The sequence below is a fragment of the Mastigoproctus giganteus genome, chromosome 13, assembly GCF_048544385.1.
Source record: "Mastigoproctus giganteus isolate SK-2022 chromosome 13, ASM4854438v1, whole genome shotgun sequence".
Classification (NCBI taxonomy): domain Eukaryota; kingdom Metazoa; phylum Arthropoda; class Arachnida; order Uropygi; family Thelyphonidae; genus Mastigoproctus; species Mastigoproctus giganteus.
The window spans coordinates 81,312,192-81,332,929 of NC_143587.1; the positions used below are offsets into that span (position 1 = coordinate 81,312,192).

General features: G+C 38.3%; 1 protein-coding gene across 1 annotated transcript in view; it reads right to left on the reverse strand.

The window, feature by feature from the left end:
• SMC1 (structural maintenance of chromosomes 1) overlaps window positions 1–20,738 on the reverse strand; it is a 635,181-nt gene that overhangs the window by 60,663 nt on the left and 553,780 nt on the right. Inside the window, exons 22-23 of the mRNA XM_090388169.1 lie at window positions 14,193–14,305; window positions 1,123–1,291 (exon numbers count right to left, since the gene is read on the reverse strand). Of these exons, the coding sequence (XP_090244295.1) occupies window positions 1,123–1,291; window positions 14,193–14,305 (282 nt within the window). The remainder of the gene's footprint in view (window positions 1–1,122; window positions 1,292–14,192; window positions 14,306–20,738) is intronic.

Below are 20,738 nucleotides of genomic sequence, written 5' to 3' on the forward strand. Positions count from 1 at the left end.
CTTCAGCCATTATCAACCCACTGCAAGATGGAAACCACCTCAACAATTCATGTTGAGGGAAATAGACCATAATCTACCATGCTGGTCCAGTGCGGGTTGGCAGATTATGGTGTACTTCTCTGTTATTACAGGAATTCTATGCATTTTACACTTTTTTTGATTTTCTTTGTTATCTTATGTATTATTTTGCTACATGTACCATTTTGTGTATGAAATATCCATTTATCCTGGCAATTTGTTTTGTTTATTTATGAAACATTGTTATTTTCTCTCTCACAATGAGTGCATACATATGACTTCAAGATGAGCATCACCTGAATTGGAGCATCACATTTTTATCATTAACAATGAGTGTTCTCTCTCCTCCAACAGAAACAAAATGGAATACATGTGCAACTGTAATGCTTGTTATAGTTATGTGAATTCCCTGTGATTCTGCATGAAATTAATGGAGAGAACAGAAATGTAAAATCGAAAAGTGCTATATACTGTATAATAATACTATATGCAGTTCACTGGCAAATATTTGTTAGGGCTCCATTCGATTTTGTAATAACAATATTTGCTCATAATTTGATTCAGCAGTCTTTTCAAATTAGTGGTTTTGGTAATGTTAGCAACTTTGAAATACATTTCATTTTGAATTATCTGATATCGAATTTATGAGGGTATATTGTATACATACATATTGCTCCTTTCTTCTTTCCTTTACATTTTACTTACAATGAGGTCCTTATAAACCAGCATCAGTACAGCCCTAAAAGGTGCTTTATCTGCAGAAGTAGCTATCAAATACAATTATGATGTTTTCATTTGCTATATGATACTGTTTGTGGCCCAACAGAAGCAAGCAAGTGCTGAAGTCCCATGTTACTTTCCTGAACAATTAAAGCTTAATTTCCCAGGCTTCAAGCAACCAACTATTAAGGGGCATAGATTCCATAACAGCTAATTCACAATACACACCTTTACAAGTTATTTTAATTAGATAAAATGTTTGAACATGAGAGATGAATTAAATCACAGATTTAACAATAAAAACCAAACAGGTCAAACTGTTAAGCAATTTTAGAATTCACTATGACTAATAAGGAATATACTTTCTTTTTAAAATGCTGTTACCTTATATATATCATCAATTCTATTGCAAACATGGTCAAAACATCTCATGAACTTGTCATAGCGTTCTCTTTTCACCCTTTCAAAGGCTTGCTTAGCTTTCTTTGCTCTTTTTCGGGCATTTTCAAATTCAGTGTCTGTTTCTTTCAGTCGCTCCTTTACACCATCAAGTCTGCAAAACAAATCAGTTTCAGAACTAGCAACATTGTCATTTTAATTCAGCTTCATCCAGGTAAAACAATAATTATAATTAAATAATGAAAGTGCTTTTAAATTATCTTACTTTTGCATTTTAGATTACAATATTAATAATGATCTCTTCTTCATTTGGCAAAAAATATTTTTTACACTCAGAATGACCAAACTGATCAGAGGGGCTTACAACTAGTTATCTGTTAAGAACGTTATCATTAAATGCATTTTGTGATTACCTGGATTAGAAACACAGTTAATTTCTGTGTTGACAACACAATTAGGTCAGGCCATTAAAAGATACACATTCAGTTTCTTTTAATAGCCTTTATATTCACACCTTACGCATACCAGAAGTCTGCAAGGTTAATTTCATGAAACAATGTTTTTAATGAAGTGTCTGTCCAAGAAAATTGTTACAAGGCATGCCACTGCAACACTCTGCTAATCTTCTTCAAGCTTCTTTCAAGTTGTAGCAGCCTTTCATCTGCATTCAACAAACTTCATAGCTCTTGCTATGAATTAGCAGTACCTTTAATATAATGAAATGCCAGAAGTGAAGATAGCCTGATACTAGAAGCTTGAAGGACAGCAGAATGCTGCACTTTCAACTTTGTACCAAAGGAGGGAGGTAGATAAGAAGGTAGATAAACACCTGGATTAGGCATGGAACGAGGCCGCACTGTATTAAAAGAATATAACAAGAGAAGTAATGTTTCATAAAGAAAGAACAAGTAATTAGGATCAACAAAAGTTAGTTCTAGCCTTATATCTGAGACATAATACTGTTTATTTTGCTTTTATATTACCAGTAGAAAAGAATGCTTCCAAGAATTGGAATTCTTCCATGAAGAATTTCAATAAGCTGCTTAAAAGGAGGCTATTCAGATCTTCTACATAACCAGATGCCTGAAAGTTTAATTTCAGGAAACAATGTTTTAAATGAAGTGTCTGTCCACCACAACTCCATTATGCTTTTCTTAATTTTCCTGTGAAATTTTTTTTTTCCCTTTCAATTTCCATTTGAAAATATAGATTTTAAATCTACCTGTTACTTCTCAATCGGGAATAGGAAACTGTAATCTTAGTTTAGTTTGGAGATTTTTAAGTAATTTGTAATAACATCAATGCATTCCTTTTTAGATGTATAAATAAATCACTTAAAAGAGAGAATTTATCTCTCTCTCTCTCTCTCTCTCTCTCTCTCTCTCTCTCACACACACACACACACACACACACACACACACACACACACACACACACACACACACACACACACACACACACACACACACACACACACACACACACACACACACACACAGGAAATAAACCACATACATGCTTATTAAGAACTGAAACTACATATCCGATTTTTTTTAAGGCTTCCATTATTTCAATATTAAATAGAACAAACAATATGGCATCGTCCCACATGACACTTCAGAATGAAGAAGTAAATATTTATAATCACTACTGAATTCACTGCACAATGCAGAAACAACTTTGTTCATAATATATTTAAAGAGTTATGAAGTTCCTTTGGCAATTAAAGGCTTCCTACAACAGTTGGTTCAACCTTACTTCAGGCAATATGGCTTGCACACCTGATATCACCTACACTGTATACAGAACATTACCTGAACATCATTAGTGCTCATTTCCACACACCCAGGGCTTACAATACCGAGATCCCGGTCATTTTTTTCTGGTATTCAAATCCCGGTATTGATACAAAAATACTGGTTTTTTGGTACTAATTTAAAAAATAATTATCCATGATTTATTCACATAAAGGTTATAAAATTGACAATAAATTATTAATACTGCTGAATTTGCAAATGAGAGATTGTTATGCATAGTACATATGCAACGAAATATGTACTGTGCATAACAATGTCATGAAACTATAAGACCTAAAATCTCACAAATATATTTCTCTTAGTAAGTAGAGTGCGTGCGGATAACGAAAACATCATAACAGAAATATTTCCATTAGTGGCAGTAGGCCTGGTACTGCACTACCAGTAGGCTTGGTAGTGGAATTAAGGAATATGGTGAACAATGGAATGGCAGGTGCAGAAGGGTTAAAATTAAAAGCTTCTGAACAATCCCTCTATTACACTGCTACTTAAGGATGTGACATAGTGCATTTTGGGAAAGGGTGTCGGTATGGAGCAGTTCAAATGTATTATCAGCAGGTGATGTAGAGGTAAAAGATGAAAGAGTTTCGTTGTGTGGGAAAAATATTCTGTTTTTCCCACCAAAGGAAGAAGAGTGATTTTAAAGAATAACACCATGATTGGGTCAGGTTTAAATTAGATAGGGGGAGATACATAGATGCGTGCAAATCCCAGAAAGGTTTGCACGTAAGCTTGTGCATGGAAAAGTATTACGGGGGCAATTGTATCTTGCAATCAACTGAATAAATAAATGAGAAGGAAATAAATAAGGTGCTTGCACCAAAAGAGGGGTTTGTAGTTGTTGTTTGGATGGGGTGCATATTTCCAGTGGTACTTCTGGGTTCAGTTCAGGGAGTGTCCAGCTATATAGCGAAGAGTTCCACAGGGCATGTTCCTGTGCTAGAAGTTAATCCGGCAGTTGAATAAACAAGCCAGTCAGAAAGTGCCCTGGCTTCTACTACTACTGTGGTAATTTCCTTCAGTATTAGCATTAGTAGAGGCATTTGATGCAAGAAAGCAAGCTTATGCAGCATCAGCCAAAAAAAAATAATAAATAAGAAAAAAATAAATAAATAAATAAAAAAAAATAATTCCACTTCACCCCTCTGTTCGTTCGAAATACCTGTCCAGCTGAGCCTTAAACTTATTCAGGCTATCAACCTCCACGGCAAAAGATGGAAGTCTGTTCCACCAACCAACCACCCGCTGGCTAAAGGCAAATTTCCTCACGTCTATCCTACATCTGTCTTTCCTCAATTTGAATTTATGCCCTCTCAGGTGATTATTCTGAGCAAGAGGAAGAATCCCATCAGCATTGAGCATGCTCAAACCATTCAAGGCTTTATACACCTCTATCAGATCACCTCGCCGGTGCCTAGTCTCCAGACACTGTAATTTGCAAAACGTATGCCTTTCTTTGTAAGAGCACATCTTTGTTACATTCACTAATCTTGTTGCCCTTCTCTGTACTCGTTCCAGCATCTCTACATCCTTCTTGAAATGAGGCCTCCAGACCTGTATACAGTATTCTAGGTGTGGCCTGACCATTGCCTTATACAAGGGAATAATCACCTTTTTATCCCTGCTAGAAAAATTCCTATATATCATCGACAATACACCATGAGCTACTCTTGTAGCCTGTCTGCACTGCTCAGAAAACTTCATATCTGCCTGCACAACCACCCCCAGGTCCCTTTCATTCTCTACGACTGTCAGTGTAGTACCACAGAGTTGATACGTTGCTCTGGGGTTGCTGTTTCCCATATGTAGTACATTACATTTGTCAATGTTAAACTTCATTTGCCACCTCTCAGCCCATCTGCTCAACCTTTCCAGATCCTGTTGCAGTAGCATAGTGTCAGTAGTGTCCCTGCCAACCTTCGTATCATCTGCAAACTTGGACATTAAGCTTGATATACCATCATCAATACCATTTATAAATACAGAAAACAATAATGGACCCAATACTGAACCCTGAGGGACTCCACTAATAACATTAGTCCACGATGAGCAGTGTCCACTGATTACCACACTCTGTCTTCTTCCGCTTAACCACCCCTTTATCCATAGCAGCAATTTGCCTCCAACGCCACACTGCTCCAATTTGTGCAGCAGTCTTCCATGTGCAACAGTATCAAAAGCCTTTCTAAGATCCAAGTATATAATATCAAAGTTATTCCCTGCATCCAGTTCTTTTGTGACTGCATCATAGTATCCAATCAAACTGGTCAAGCAAGACTTCCCCTTAACAAAACCATGCTGTGTCTGAGCTATAACTGAAGTCTTGTCTAGATGATCCTGCAGTGCTTCTTTAACCAGTGCCTCCATTAATTTTCTGGGAACAGAAGTTAAACTAACAGGTCTATAATTACTTGTGTCGCCCTTTGATCCTCCTTTGTGAATTGGGGTCACATTTGCACATCTCCAGTCCATGGGTACTTCCCCTGAGTCCAAGGAAGCTCTTATAATTATGGCTAAGGGTTTGCTTACTTCCTTTGCTGCCTCCTTTAATATAACTGGATAGATCCCATCCACCCCAGGTGCCTTTCTTGTTTAGCATTAGTTTAGCATTAGTAGAGGCATTTGATGCAAGAAAGCAAGCTTATGCAGCATCAGCCAAAAAAAAAAAAAAAAAAAAACCCACTTCCACTTCACCCCTCTGTTCATTCAAAATACCTGTCCAGCTGAGCCTTAAACTTATTTAGGCTATCAACCTCCACTACAAGGTATGGAAGTCTGTTCTATCAACCAACCACCCTCTGGCTAAAGGCAAATTTCTGCACGTCTATCCTACATCTGCCTTTTCTCAGTTTGAATTTATGCCCTCTCAGGTGATTATTCTGAGTAAGAGGAAGAATCCCATCAGCACTGAGCATGCTCAAACCATTCAAGGCTTTATACACATCTATCAGATCACCTCGCTGCTGCCTAGTCTCCAGACACTGTAATTTTCAAAACTTAAGTCTTTCTTCATAAGAGCACCTCTTTGTTTCATTCACTAATCTTGTTGCCCTTCTCTGTACTCGTTCCAGCAGCTCTACATCCTTCTTGAAATGAGGCCTCCAGACCTGTATACAGTACTCTAGGTGTGGCCTGACCTTTGCCTCATACAAGGGAATAATCAATTCCTTATCCCTGCTGGAAAAATTCCTGTATATCATTGACAATACTCCATGAGCTACTCTTGCAGCCCGTCTGCACTGCTCAGAGAACTTCATATCTGCCTGCACAACCACCCCCAAGTCCCTTTCATTCTCTACCACTGTCAGTGTAGTACCACAGAGTTTATACGTTGCTCTGGGGTTGCTGTTTCCCATGTGTAGCACTTTACATTTGTCAATGTTAAACTTCATTTGCCACCTCTCAGCCCATCTGCTCAACCTTTCCAGATCCTGTTGCAATAGCATAGTGTCAGTAGTGTCCTTGACAACCCTGCCAACCTTTGTATCGTCTGCAAACTTGGACATTAAGCTTGATATACCATCATCAATATCATTTATAAATACAGAAAACAATAATGGACCCAACACTGAGCCCTGAGGGACTCCACTAATAACATTAGTCCACGATGAGCAGTGTCCATTGATTACCACTCTCTGTCTTCTCCCCCTCAATCACCCCTTTATCCATAGCAGCAATTTGCCTCCAATGTCACACTGCTCCAATTTGTGTAGCAGTCTTCCATGTGCAACAGCATCAAAAGCCTTTCTAAGATCCAAGTATATAATATCAAAGTTATTCCCTGCATCCAGTTCTTTTGTGATTGCATCATAGTATCCAATCAAGTTGGTCAGGCAAGACTTCCTCTTAACAAAACCATGCTGTGTCTGAGCTATAACTGAAATCTTGTCTAAATGATCCTGCAGTGCTTCTTTAACCAGTGACTCCATTAATTTTCCTGGCACAGAAGTTAAGCTCACAGGTCTATAATTACTTGTGTCAGCCTTTGATCCTCCTTTGTGAATTGGGGTCACATTTGCACATTTCCAGTCTATGGGTACCTCCCCGAGTAAAAGGAAGCTCTCATAATTATGGCTAAGGGTTTGCTTACTTCCTTTGCTGCCTCCTTTAATATAACTGGATAGATCCCATCCACCCCGGGTGCCTTTCTTGTGTTTATCTTCAACAGTTTCTCCTCCACTTTACTCCCAGTTATTTCAAGATTCTGTAGCTTACTGCTAGAGTTGAATACACCTCTGGCATTCCCCTTGCTGAATAACTCCTCATGTGTGAATGTCGATGCAAAATATTCATTTAGTTTGTTAGCTACCTGAGCAGGATCATCAACAGTTGACCCATCAATATCAAGTGGACCAATCTGATTCATCCCCTTCCTTCTAGAGTTTACATAAGTAAAGAACTCTTTGCTGTTTTTCTTTGCATCCCTTGCCAAGGATTTCTCGTAATCTGCCTTCGCCTGCCTAACCTCCTTTGTAACTTGGTTGCATATCAACTTGTATCTATCATAGGCTTCTCTGTCATGTGTTAATTTGTAAGTATCCCATGGATTTTTCTTCTCTGCCATATGCCTCATTAGTTCATCTGACATCCATTTTGGCCTAAACCTTGAACAATATTTCTTAGTTGGTATGTAAAGCCTAGTAGCTTCCAAGATAAGTTCTTTGAATGCTTCCCATTTCGAATTTGCTGTTGGTAACATCATCAGTTGGTCCCACTGTATAGAATTTAAATACAGTCTCAGTCCATCGTAGTCGCCTTTACGGAAGCAATAACCCTTCCCTTTACCCCTAATGTTAGTTACCTGTTTGAGTAAATCCCACTTCAGCACACTGTGATCACTACCACCTAGTGGTTCATTTATCTGCAGATTCTTAATGCATGAAGAATCACTGCTGATAATCAAATCAAGAGTATTACTCCCTCTAATTGCCTCCCGAACATGCTGATGTAGAAAACAATCATCCAATAAATCCACAAAAGCCCTGCTAGTGTGTGAGTAACCAGCCCCCAAATTCCAGTCAATATCTGGGAAATTAAAATCTCCCATTATAAGACTCTCTGATTTACTGGCCCACTCTATTTCCCTGTACAGTTCCTTATTATACTCATCAGAGTCATTAGGCCTATAGCACACTCCTACTCTCAATTTTGATCTCCCAATGCTTATGTCACACCAAACTGACTCAACACTGCACTGTCCAGCGATGTCGACTGGCTTCACTTCCTTGGTTTTTATGTGTTTCTTAACTAATAGCATAACCCCTCCCCCCTTCCTATCCTGTCTATCCTTTCTGTAGACGTTGTACTCCCCAAATTGCAGTTCTGCATCCCTTATATCTGTGTGACACCATGTCTCTGATATCCCAACAATATCTGCCTTTGATGTTTTGAGCAATACCTCAAATTGATCAAATTTATTTACTAAACTCCTAGCATTGGTGTACACGCAAGTATACCTGCACCTGTTTCTATTCTTAGCTACCCTAACACAACCCATGTGTTTACTTGTACCGCAATGGCTCCCAGCAGTCTCTGAAATACCATGCATCTTGTTTTTCAGGCTTCTGCTCATTCTAATAGAAGCAGTGCAAGAATCTCTTTCACCTCTGCCAGTGGCTACTGTCAATCTATTGGTCTTTGTCTCCCCCCAAGCTAGCAGTTTTCCGACCCACCTAACACTGCCTCGATAGCATCAGCAAATATTCTTGCACCCTTTCTATTTAAGTGTATCCCATCCCTGTAGAAGCAATCTCTTCTGTTAACAAGTATAGTCCAGGCTGAAAAAAATTCTACCCCTTGAGCCTTGCACAATCTTTCCAGGGCTGAATTGATCGACAAGGCTCTCATCATATACTCCCTCCTATCGTGTCTGGGCAGAATTGCAGACACTTTCAAATTCTACCCTAATTCTCGGCTTTTGTTCAACAGTGACCTGTACTTGTTAAGTAATTCTGCCGGTCTCCTACTCTTAATATTATTAGTGCCAATGTGTACAACTATATCACCTTTTGTGCCCTTAAAAGGCCCGACTTCTCATCAACTGGAGGAATATCACCATCACCACCTTGCTAAATGAAAGCTTCAGATGGTGAAATCCATGTTGAGCAGAGCAGAAGTCTGAAAACCGACATACCTTCCATCAGGGTGATATAAAATTTCCTTCTGTTTTGAGGGTACAGCACTAAATTGGTGTTCAAGCTGGGCACTAGATAGAACACCAGAATGAATATATTGATAACTCTCTAAAAGGTGTCTGTATCTGCTAGTATATAATCTTGCTTCCTCTACTCTGCTTGAGAGCAAATGGAAAGAATCTGAGTAGGGAGTATGTGGGGGCACTGTTGAGGCCACGTTATGTCAAGGAGCTGGGTTTATTCTTGTTGGTGTACACAGTCCCCAAAAATGTAATTATATCATACACTTCCCTTCCTACTTTTATTTTATTACTGAATACATCACAGAGACAAATTAATAGATCAAATATAGCTGTGGAAAGATCCAAACCTTCCTCATTCATTTCATCAACTTCCTCATTCATTTCATATATATGTGTGGTCTCAGTTCAAATCTCAATGAGTCCATTTCCACTTACAGTTTGTCAAGCCACACTTACTTTTTCTGAGGGAATACTATCGGTTGCCTCGCCACTGTAGATTTTGGTTAAACTATTTATTTGCTGTATAATTCCTTTCACTATAATGGTGGTACTTGTACCCTGGTTCCATTCCACCTCTTCTTTTTGCACAATATATTTCCCATTTCCCTGATAACGGAGTCACCAACAATAATTAGCTCCTTTGGGACCAACACATTCTGTGTTGAAGATTGCCGTGTGTTGCATGATACACAACAGTGAGCCCTTGCAATGAGCTGGGCAGCTGAGAGCTGGATTCCCCACCATTTTAATTGCTCTGGGGGCATCCCTATTCTTCAAACTCTCATAGACGCCCATCAGAACGCTGAGTTGGCACCTAATTTCTTCACACTCTCCGCACCTCACACAAAAGGCAGATATTGTTGGGATATCAGAGACATGGTCACACACCGATATTAGTAATGCAGAATTGGAATTTGCAGAATTACAGTACAATATGTACAGAAAAGATAAAGATGAAATGAAGGGAGGAGGGGTTATGCTATTAGTTAAGAAACACACAAAATCCAAGGAAGCGCAGTCAGCTGATATGGGAGGACAGTGCAATGTTGAGTCAGTTTGGTGTGACATAAGCACTGGTAAACAAAAATGAGAGTAGGAGTGTGTTATAGGCCCATTGACTCTAATGAGTTCAATGAACAATTTTACAGAGAAATATGAACAATTTTACAGAGAAATAGAATGGGCCAGTAAATCAGATTATGTTATAATGGGGGAATTTAACTTCCCAGATATTGACTGGAACTTGAAAGTTGGTCACTCGTTAGTCACTTGCAAACTAGCAAGACTTCTGCATGGATTTATTGGATGATTGTTTTCTGCAGCAGTATGTTCGAGAGGCAACCAGAATTTGCAGATAAAGGAACTACTATGTGGCAATGATTACAGTATACTGGTGTGGGATTTACTTAAAGACATAATTACCATCAGTGGTAAAGGGAAGAGTTTTTGCTTCCATAAAGCTGACCACAGTGGTCTCAGACAGTTTTTAAATTCTGTACAGTGGGACCAACTAATGATGTTACCAACAGCAAATTCTAAGTGGGAAGCATTCAAGGAACTAACCATGGAAGCTACTAGGCTTTTCGTACCAATTAAAAAATATTGTTCAAGAAGGTTTAGGCCTAAATGGATGTCGGATAAACTAATGAGACTCGTAGCAGAGAAGAAAAATGCATGAGATGAATATAAATTATCAGGAGACACAGAAGCCTATTGCAGATAACGAGAAATCTTTGGCAAGGAATGCTAAAAATAAAAAACTAGCAAGGATTTCTTTACTTATATAAACTCCAGAAGGAAGGGGATGAATCAGATTGGTCTACTTGATATCGATGATTCGACTGTTGATGATCTTGCTCAGATAGCTGATAATGTGAATGAGTTTTTTGTATCTATATTCACACATGAGAAGTTACTAAGGGAGGAAAATGGCAGAAGTTTATCAAACTGTAACAGGGTGCTTAACGATTTTTAATATAAATTTTTTGTAGTTTACACCAGCCTTGCGTTGAAATAATAAAACAAAAAACAAAATTAACAGTTTAACAACTGGTATTACTAATTTACAATAAATTACTATTTACAATAAGCATATAAAAAGAAAAAAGAATACTATAAAATACAATAAAATATACAGAATTAAAAGTGCTAAATCTGAAGCTTTCGAAGGATCTGCCTTCTTTCTCAACAGTACGCTTTATTTTTTGCAGTGCAATCTTAAATACCTTAATACTACGGGTAATTACAGGTTCACAAGTAATTACAGGTACAATTTAAATACCACAAGTAATTACAGGTTCATGGCACATGTCACGTGATTCAATGACGCGTGCATTGTTCTCATGCGTAACGGAACCGGAAATGGCTCGGGAGCGCATCAGGTGCAATTGTTCATCCCCTCCAAGAATCACTGTCTTGTCTGACAAATTTGATTGAATACTAAGATGTGGTTACAAAGGAACTGGATGCAAAAAATAATTTTGATGTCATATACTTGGATTTCAGGAAAGCTTTTGACACTGTTGCACACGCGGAAGACTACTGTACAAATTGTAGCAGTATGGTATTAAGTGTATGTTGCTACAACGGATAAAGGGTGGTTGAGTGGGAGAAGACAGAGTGGTAATCAATGAACCCTGCTCTTTGTGGACTAATGTTATTAGTGGAGTCCCCCAGGGTTCGATGCTGGGGCCACTGTTGTTTTCTATATTTATAAATGATATTGATGAAGGTGTGAAGAAGTTTTTAGAGATGAGCATACCAGTTTATAATAATGAAATGATTTTTTGATAAATGAGAAAAAAGTGGAAAAGAAACTGTTGAAGCTAAAAGTAAATAAGGAATTGGGGATGATGGAGACTAGCCAATTATATTAAAAGCAGCAGCAAGAGGTAAGCTGTTGTTATTGTTATTTGGTTTTTAGGAGCATTAGCAACTAAGGCCATATTGCTCCGGGATATGCGGTGGTCATTCCCTGACCTTTCCGCATCCTCCATATTTGGTGGTGACGAGCTCGAACCACGGTCTAATCTACGCACTGCCGCTCCTTCCCACCTGGCTACGGAGGCGCCTAAGAGGTAAGCAACCCTCTAGCCATATGGGGGAGTACCTATAGATTGGACTGCTTCAATCCAACAGAAAATAATGGAGTCAGCAGTAAAAGAAGTATTGCATTATCCATTTGACAGGAATATGGAAATAAACTATATGGAAATCACAGTATGGATTTGTTAAGGGAAGATCTTGTCTGACCAATCTGAAAAAAAAAAAAAAAAAAAAAAAAAAAGGAACTCGATGCAAAAAAATAATTTTGATCACATGCTCATACTTCAATAAAGCTTTTGACACTGTTCCACATGACAGACTGCTGAATAAATTGGATCATTGTGGCAAATTACTGCAGTGGATGAAGGGGCAGTTATAAATTGGCACTGCTCTTCCTGGACTAAGGTTTTAAATGGATTTGTGCAAACTAAATACTGTGTTATCCTTACTCTTTCTCGGACAACACATGTAAGAGGGACAAACTTAAATTGAAAAAAGGATGGTTGTAAGGTAGATGGGCAAAAATTTGCTTTCAGCCAGAGAGTAACTGACTGTTGGAAAAAATTACCATTTGGTATTGGAGAATTGGGCAGTTGCATAAATTTAAGAAAGGCTTAAACAATTAGAAGGGGTGGATGATGAGGTGGTTGGGTTTTTTTTTTTATTTTTTTAACTGATTCTGTATAAGTTTTAAATAAATCAGTTATCGCTATTAAATGTCCCATATGAAAATAGGGGAACTTATAAAAATTCCAAACCTGAAATATCCTATTTTTTGATACAATAAGATGGACCCACATTTTTAGGTAAAAAATATTTTATCACATATATTCAAAACACAGATTCACATGTATTTACTAGACAAAATGATAGTGCAGAATGAAACTTTGATTCATTGAATAACACCAGTAATGTATTGTCACTACTGTCACACTTGTCATTACATGATATGGACTAAACTTCTACTTTTTTCAAAGGGTGTACATCTTCATGCCATCAAAGTTATCGCAGATTCCACATTTATTGAAAGATGAGAAAACTGTCTTATGTTCCTCTGATTTTCACTATTTTTCATCCATTTTCACACCCGGGAAATGGTTGGTTACTTCACTGGTTCTGTTTGTGTCAAATCACGATTTAGTGACTCCACTCATTTGGTCTACTCATCACAGAAGAATACTTTAAAGGGTTTTGTTCACTGGGATGCCCAATGACTGTAGTAGGCAAAGGCCTACTGGAATTATAGGCCATTTCCTGTTTAATTCTGCAATCTTACTTTTTGTTTCCCTTGTTACATGTGACCTAGAATGGTCACAGTAAAAGAGCTAGCTTTTTTGGGAAGGCCACCAGGATGTTTTTATCACAGTGTGCATCTAGTATACCTTTGGTGTATAGGAAGCAGGTGAATTTTAGGTTTTTGTTTGGTTTTTTTAAGGGGAGAAAGTGTCTGAAAAAAAAAAAACAAAAAAAAAAAAAAAAAAAAGTTCCTGAAAAATTCAGTAAGTAGCACTGCATGTTAATTAAAAGAAATTTTGCAATTATGGGTACGTTATTGTACAATAATTACAGTTTTTTTTTTTTTTATTATTTAAACAAAATAAGATTAAATTTTACTGTTCTGATTGTTCTATACATACTTTTTTTATTGGTTACAATACATATCCAGAATTTTGGTTCTACCACTGTCATCTGTATGTTTTTCCTAGGTTGATGGGTTGATCAGATGACGAGAAAATTTGGATAATCAAAATGCTCCAATCCAAATTCAGCTGTATAACAAAGCTTTTACTGTAAATGTGTAATATAGAAGATACAGAAGAATGCATTTTTCAATTTTTTATTAAAGAAAACTCCCGAAGTAGCAGAACAAGGTGCATAAAGGATCTCCCCCCAAGATATGCAGATCGATGTAATCATTAATTTTTTTAAATTAAATTGTGTGTTGCAATGTATACTTACCATTCCAACTTCATGTCATTTAATTATTATTTTCATAAGATTTAATGTGTTATTGTAATGTAATAAAAAAAAATTACTTTTCAATGGCTTTCATGTTTGGAGCCTGAATTCTTTGAAGATGGCTTTGCATGTCTGAAATTTCTTTATACAAACGATCTCCTTCCTTTTTAACTTCTTCCTGAGTATCCAGCTGAAAATAAACAAAGGCAAAAATTTCTTCTCCCTTTATATACTTTATGTCAATATTTTATGTTATTTTATACAGTACAGAGCCAATATATATTAATCAAGTGAAATGATAATGTATGATATAATGAGTGAGTCATAAGTTAATTTTTACATCAAAAAGGCCATTTCTTGTGATATATATGATATATTTTTATTTACAGATCTGTCTTGTAATGGAAATAACAATATATCATTTTCTTGCCATTGTGAGTAACTAATTAAAAAATAACTGAGCACACCAATATAAAATTAAAATAATACTTTAATATAATTGTGCAATGTAAAAGTTATAAAATTATATTAAAAGCAAGAAATTAAAACAAACTGCAATGTTTAACTCAGAAGCTTTCTTCATCAACAGACAAAATTATTTACCAAAGTGGAAAAATATATGAACTTTATTGTTATCCAGTTGTACCAATGGAAATGTCTCTATCTAGAAGACTGGTAACAAATTTACACTTTTAAAGCCATTAAACCTTGAATTTAGAGTCCTGATTGCTCCTTTTTTTTTTTTTTTTTTTTTCTGTAGTTGTTGCAGGAACCTTTAAAAATTTGTTAGAAAGAATGCTAATAATGAAGTTTTTCTATAAACAGAGTGGAAAACTACATTCCACCAGAATTATTCAAAATGCTAGGTGAGCTAATAAAGCTGCTCTACAGAAGTCAACATTACCTATCACCTGAACTGAAACACTCACAAACTTTTGTTATTTTAAATTATTCCTGAATGAGATGGTCCTGACAAAATAATGGAATATACCGTGACATTTATACAAAACACTAGCAAGAATAAACATTTTTCCAACAAAATCATTCAAAGTACATTATTCTCTTCTCATTGTTAGAAAACTTCTTAACAAAAATTCCCCAACAAATGGATAGGATAATGTGGAGCACAGAGTGGTTTCTAAATTCCAATCTGTTACTCTGTAGATGGAATACATTGAAACAGAAACGGTGCAAGAATATTTTCTGATGCTATGTTAAGTGAGTCAGAAAACAGCAAGTATAGGAAGGGGGAGCTAATAGATTAACAGTAGCAACAAGTAGAGGTTAAAGAGATTATTATTATTAAAATCAGTTTATTTCCCAAGAAATCTTGGGGCACCCCGGGATGGCTCTGTGCCAGAAGGGTGCAAATATTTACAGACTAAAGTGTGAGAAGGGTGTGAATATTTACAGACTAAGGTGTGAGGGACACATGTACAATAAACAAGAGTACATGCATGCTTGACCCGAGACATTTACAGGATTAAATATACAAAATATACAATTGCATGAAGACTAAACAAAGTCTTTGTCAAATACAAATTGGCAAGTTAAAAAAAAAGTCGGTCGGTTATGTCCAGGAGCAGGTGAGTATCATAGATTCATTATCTGGTAGCAGTTTTCAGGAAATACAGGAAATAAATCCTCAAGAACTGAGGATTTATTTCCTGTAGAGCTTGTCTTCACAGAACCTAACAGGGTGTATCCTAAACTTAACCCCAGGGGCTCACATCTGGTGAGTATGGGCTTAGCACACCCAGGGTCCTGAGCTGGATATCATCATTCTTCTCTTTTTGGTGATTCCTTTCTCCTTCTGTCTGTCTCTTTCTCACTCTCAGGGTAACTCGGGATTTTTTTTTTTTTTGGCTGGTGCAGCATAAGCCTCAGGCTTCCTTGCACCATATGGCTAATAATAATAATAATAATAATTTATTGAAGATCTGAAGACAACTGGCTGGAAACATGTTCCTCAAGGAATCAATGCTTGACAGTGTAAGATGCAGAGGGAGACAGGAGTTGGGGTGCTCCCGTTTTGCCCTCCTCGGGCCCGAGATTAATGTGGATACTGATGGAGCATCAATTCACCCAGTTAGAAGCCGTGAAAGCGTGAGGACATTTTTTGTCATGATGATATGTCTGCAGGGAGTGGTGCCCAGATTTACCCGTAGGATCGATCTGGAGATAGTTAGGGGATGGCCTACCACCCTGTTCATCCATCTAAGCAACCAGTACTCTAAATTGAGATACCACCTCAGGATGTGCCAAACAAGCAGTGCTGGCTGATGCACACCAATGAGCTCCTAATGCACTGCCCAAAGAGCCGCGTATGTTGTTGTTGTTTGGTTTTTAGGAGCATCAGCAATTAAGGCCATATTACTCCAGGGATATGCGGTGGTCATTCCCTGATCTTTCAAAATCCTCCGTATTTGGTGGTCACGGCCTCGAATCCCAGTCTAATCAAGAAGCATGTGCTACGCACTGCTGCTCCTGCCCACCTGGCTACAGAGGCACCAAGCTGCATACGTTTTCTGCCTTATCCTGACAAAGTGAGACAAAGATAAGCCCAACATCCCAGGTGAGGCCAAGGTCAGTATACTTTTTGCATCGGCTCCCCACTAACAAAGATTTGGATATCATTTTTGACTCTCTTCTTGGTTATTGGCAGTTGTGCTGATTTGGAAGGGCTCGGATGCAGCCCAATTGTGGCAAGATAATTTTCCAAACTCAATATCTGCCTAGAAACTTGTTGGTTAATATCACGAATCTGGTGATTATGATCTGAGCTCACGTAGAACTTCAGATCATCAGCGTAAGAGACAAAGTTAGGATTCTGAAGGCTCCAAAACTGCTGCAAACAAGACAGCTGACAGCACGCTTCCTTGCAGGATGCCTCTTCAGACATCAATAGTTACCCGGAAGTTGTTATGGGTCACAGACAGGAGTCTAGGAAGTAAAATTGACTTCAAATTTGAAGTAAGGTATCTGCCAGACCGAAGTATTGTTTCAGAATGGTAAAAAGAGCTGGGAGGTGTATTGTCATAAGCCGATTTAATGTCCAGGAATATGATATCAATCTGTGATTTGCTGTTAAGGATCAGCTGAATTCTGAAGAGGGTATCAAGAAGATTGGTAGTTGTCGATCTCCTGTGCAGAATGGTATGCAGGTACTCGGGCCTGTGTCCAAAGCAATGATGGGCAACTGCTGGCTGAATTACTTTTTCAAAAATTTTGAGTAAACAACAACTGATGGAGATTGGTCGCATGTCTTTCTTTTGGTTTTCTTGATCTTTGGAATGGGTTTAACATAGTAAGTTCTCCAAATTGAAGGAACTATTACAGATTGCAGGATTTGTCTGAAAAGATGAAGGAGAAGGTCAACTATATATGGGCTACAAATTTTGATAATAAAGAGTGGGAAACCATCCGGACTCACAATAGCTTTGTTGGATCATTTATTGACATCAATTAGGGTCTCTAGTTATTTTTTTATGTCAGCCAAGTGTGTCCTAGGTAACCAGTCCTGTGAGAGAGAGGAATCAGGAAAATCTGCCTGCAGAAAGCTGAACTGTGCCTATTCCTGGACAAGATTTTGGTCAATGGCTAGATGATGATGATCCGAAAGGATTCTTCTACCCCTCTTCAACCTATTCTGATACGGAAGTTGTATAAAGGGAACTCGTAGAAAACACTAGATACCGAAAAAATATATATATAACATAACTGTTTTGGGATATAACTTAAGGATTTAATTTTTGTTTTGAATTTTATTGAATTAAATCGGAATAATGACTCTGACCAGAGCAGCAAAGCAAAAGGCTCAAGCTAATGGGAGTGCTGTGGTTAAGGGGAGAACTGAGGGGGGCAGTTGCCCTCTGAATCACAGTCTTTTAAAATGCACTGTTTGCTTGATGTTTGCGGAGCAGTCGGGTACGGGACATGATACTGCCAAGGGGGATGTCTTTGTGTGTGCACGATGTAAGGAGTGCAAGGAAATCAGGCAACAACTCAGCGTTGTTATGGGCAAGGAAATCAGGCAACAACTCAGCGTTGTTATGGGCCTTTATGTGAGATTGAAGGACAGAGTGGATGCCCTCAAAGGAAATAAATTGAGGGGCCCATCAAGCTCTCAGCTGCCCACATCAACACCAGAGCTTGCACTTGGTCATCAGGCAACACAGAGGCAGCCCCCTAGGCAGAATGCGCTGGTCCCACAGGAACTAGTACTTGTTGGTGACTCTATTGTCAGGGAAACGGGGAACATGCTTTGTAAAAAGGATAGGTGGAATAGGACCAGGGTATGTCTGCCAGGGGCAAAGGTTGATGACGTTGTAGAGCGGATATCATCTTTTAAGGGCACAAAAGGTGATATAGTTGTACACGTTGGCACTAATGATATTAAGAGTAGGAGACCGGCGGAATTACTTAGCAAGTACAGGTCACTGTTGAAAAAAAGCCGTGAATTAGGGTTGAACTTGAAAGTGTCTGCAATTCTGCCCAGACACGATAGGAGGGAGTATATGATGAGAGCCTTGTCGATCAATTCGGCCCTGGAGGGATTGTGCAAGGCTCAAGGGGTAGAATTTTTTTCAGCCTGGACTGTACTTGTTAACAGGAGAGATTGCTTCTACAGGGATGGGATACACTTAAATAGAAAGGATGCAAGAATTTTTGCTGATGCTGTCGAGGCAGTGTTAGGTGGGTCGGAAAACTGCTAGTTGGGGGGGATACAAGGACTAATAGATTAACAGTAGCCACTGGCAGAGGTGGAAGTGATTCTTGCACTGCTTCTATTGAAATGAGCAGAAGCCTGGAAAACAAGATGCAGGATATTTCAGAGACTGCTGGTAGTCATTGCGGTACAAGTAAACACATGGGTTGTGTTAGGGTAGCTAAGAATAGAAACAGGTGCATGTATACCTGCGTGTACACCAATGCTAGGAGTTTGGTAAATAAATTTGATGAATTTGAGGTATTGCTCAAAACATCAAAGGCAGATATTGTTGGGATATCAGAGACGTGGTGTCACACAGATATAAGTAATGCGGAACTGGAATTTGGGGAATACAATGTGTATAGAAAGGATAGACAGGACAGGAGGGGAGGAGGGGTTATGCTATTAATTAAGAAACACATAAAGTCCAAGGAAGTGAAGCCAGTTGACATCGATGGACAGGGCAGTGTCGAGTCAGTTTAGTGGGACATAAGCATAGGGAAATCAAAATTGAGAGTAGGAGTGTGCTATAGGCCTAATGACTTTGATAAGTATAATAAGATATTGTGCAGGGAAATAGAGTGGGCCAGTAAATCAGAGAGTCTTATAATGGGAGATTTTAATTTCCCAGATATTGACTGGAATTTGTGGGTTGGTCACTCGCACACTAGCAAGGCTTTTGTGGATTTATTGGATGATTGTTTTCTACATCAGCATGTTCGTGAGGCAACAAGAGGGAGCAATACTCTTGATCTGATTATCAGTAGTGATTCTTCATGCATTAAGAATCTGCAGATAAATGAACCACTAGGTGGCAGTGATCACAGTGTGTTGAAGTGGGATTTACTCAAGGTAAAGGGAAGGGTTTTTGTTTTCGTAAAGGCGACTATGATGGTCTGAGACAGTATTTAAATTCTATACAGTGGGACCAACTGATGATGTTACCAACAGCAAACTCAAAATGGGAAGCATTCAAGGAACTAATCTTGGAGGCTACCAGGCTTTACATACCAACTAAGAAATATTGTTCAAGGTTTAGGCCTAAATGGTTGTCAGATGAACCAATGAGACATGGCAGAGAATAAAAATGCATGGGATACATACAAATTAATGGGTGACATGGAAGCCTATGATAGATATAAGTTGGTCTGTAACCAAGTCACAAAGGAGATTAGGCAGGCAAAGGCAGACTACGAAAAATCCTTGGCAAAGCATGCAAAGAAAAACAGAAAAGAGTTCTTTACATATTTGAACTCGAGAAGGAAAGGGATGAATCAGATTGGTCCACTGGATATTGATGGTTCAACAGTTGAGGATCCTGCTCAGGTGGCTAACAATCTAAACGAGTATTTTGCATCTACATTCACGCATGAGGAGTTATTCAGGAAGGAGAATGATGTAGGTAAAGTAAACATTGGCAGTGAGCTGGATGATTTTGTAATAACTGAGAGGAAAGTGGAGGAGAGATTGTTGAGGATAAACATAAAAAAGGCACCTGGGGTGGATGGGATCTATCCAGTTATATTAAAGGAGGCAGCAAAGGAAGTATGCAAACCCCTAGCCATAATTATGAGAGCTTCTTTGGACTCAGGGGAGGTACCCATAGACTGGAAATGTGCAAACGTGACCCCAATTCACAAAGGAGGATCAAAGGCTGACACAAGTAATTATAGACCTGTTAGTTTAACTTCTGTTCCAGGTAAATTAATGGAGGCACTGGTTAAAGAAGCACTGCAGGATCATCTAGACAAGAATTCAGTTATAGCTCAGACATAGCATGGTTTTGTTAAGGGCAGGTCTTGCCTGACCAATTTGATTGGATACTATGATGTAGTCACAAAAGAACTGGATGCAGGGAATAACTTTGATATTATATATTTGGATCTTAGAAAGGCTTTTGATACTGTTGCAC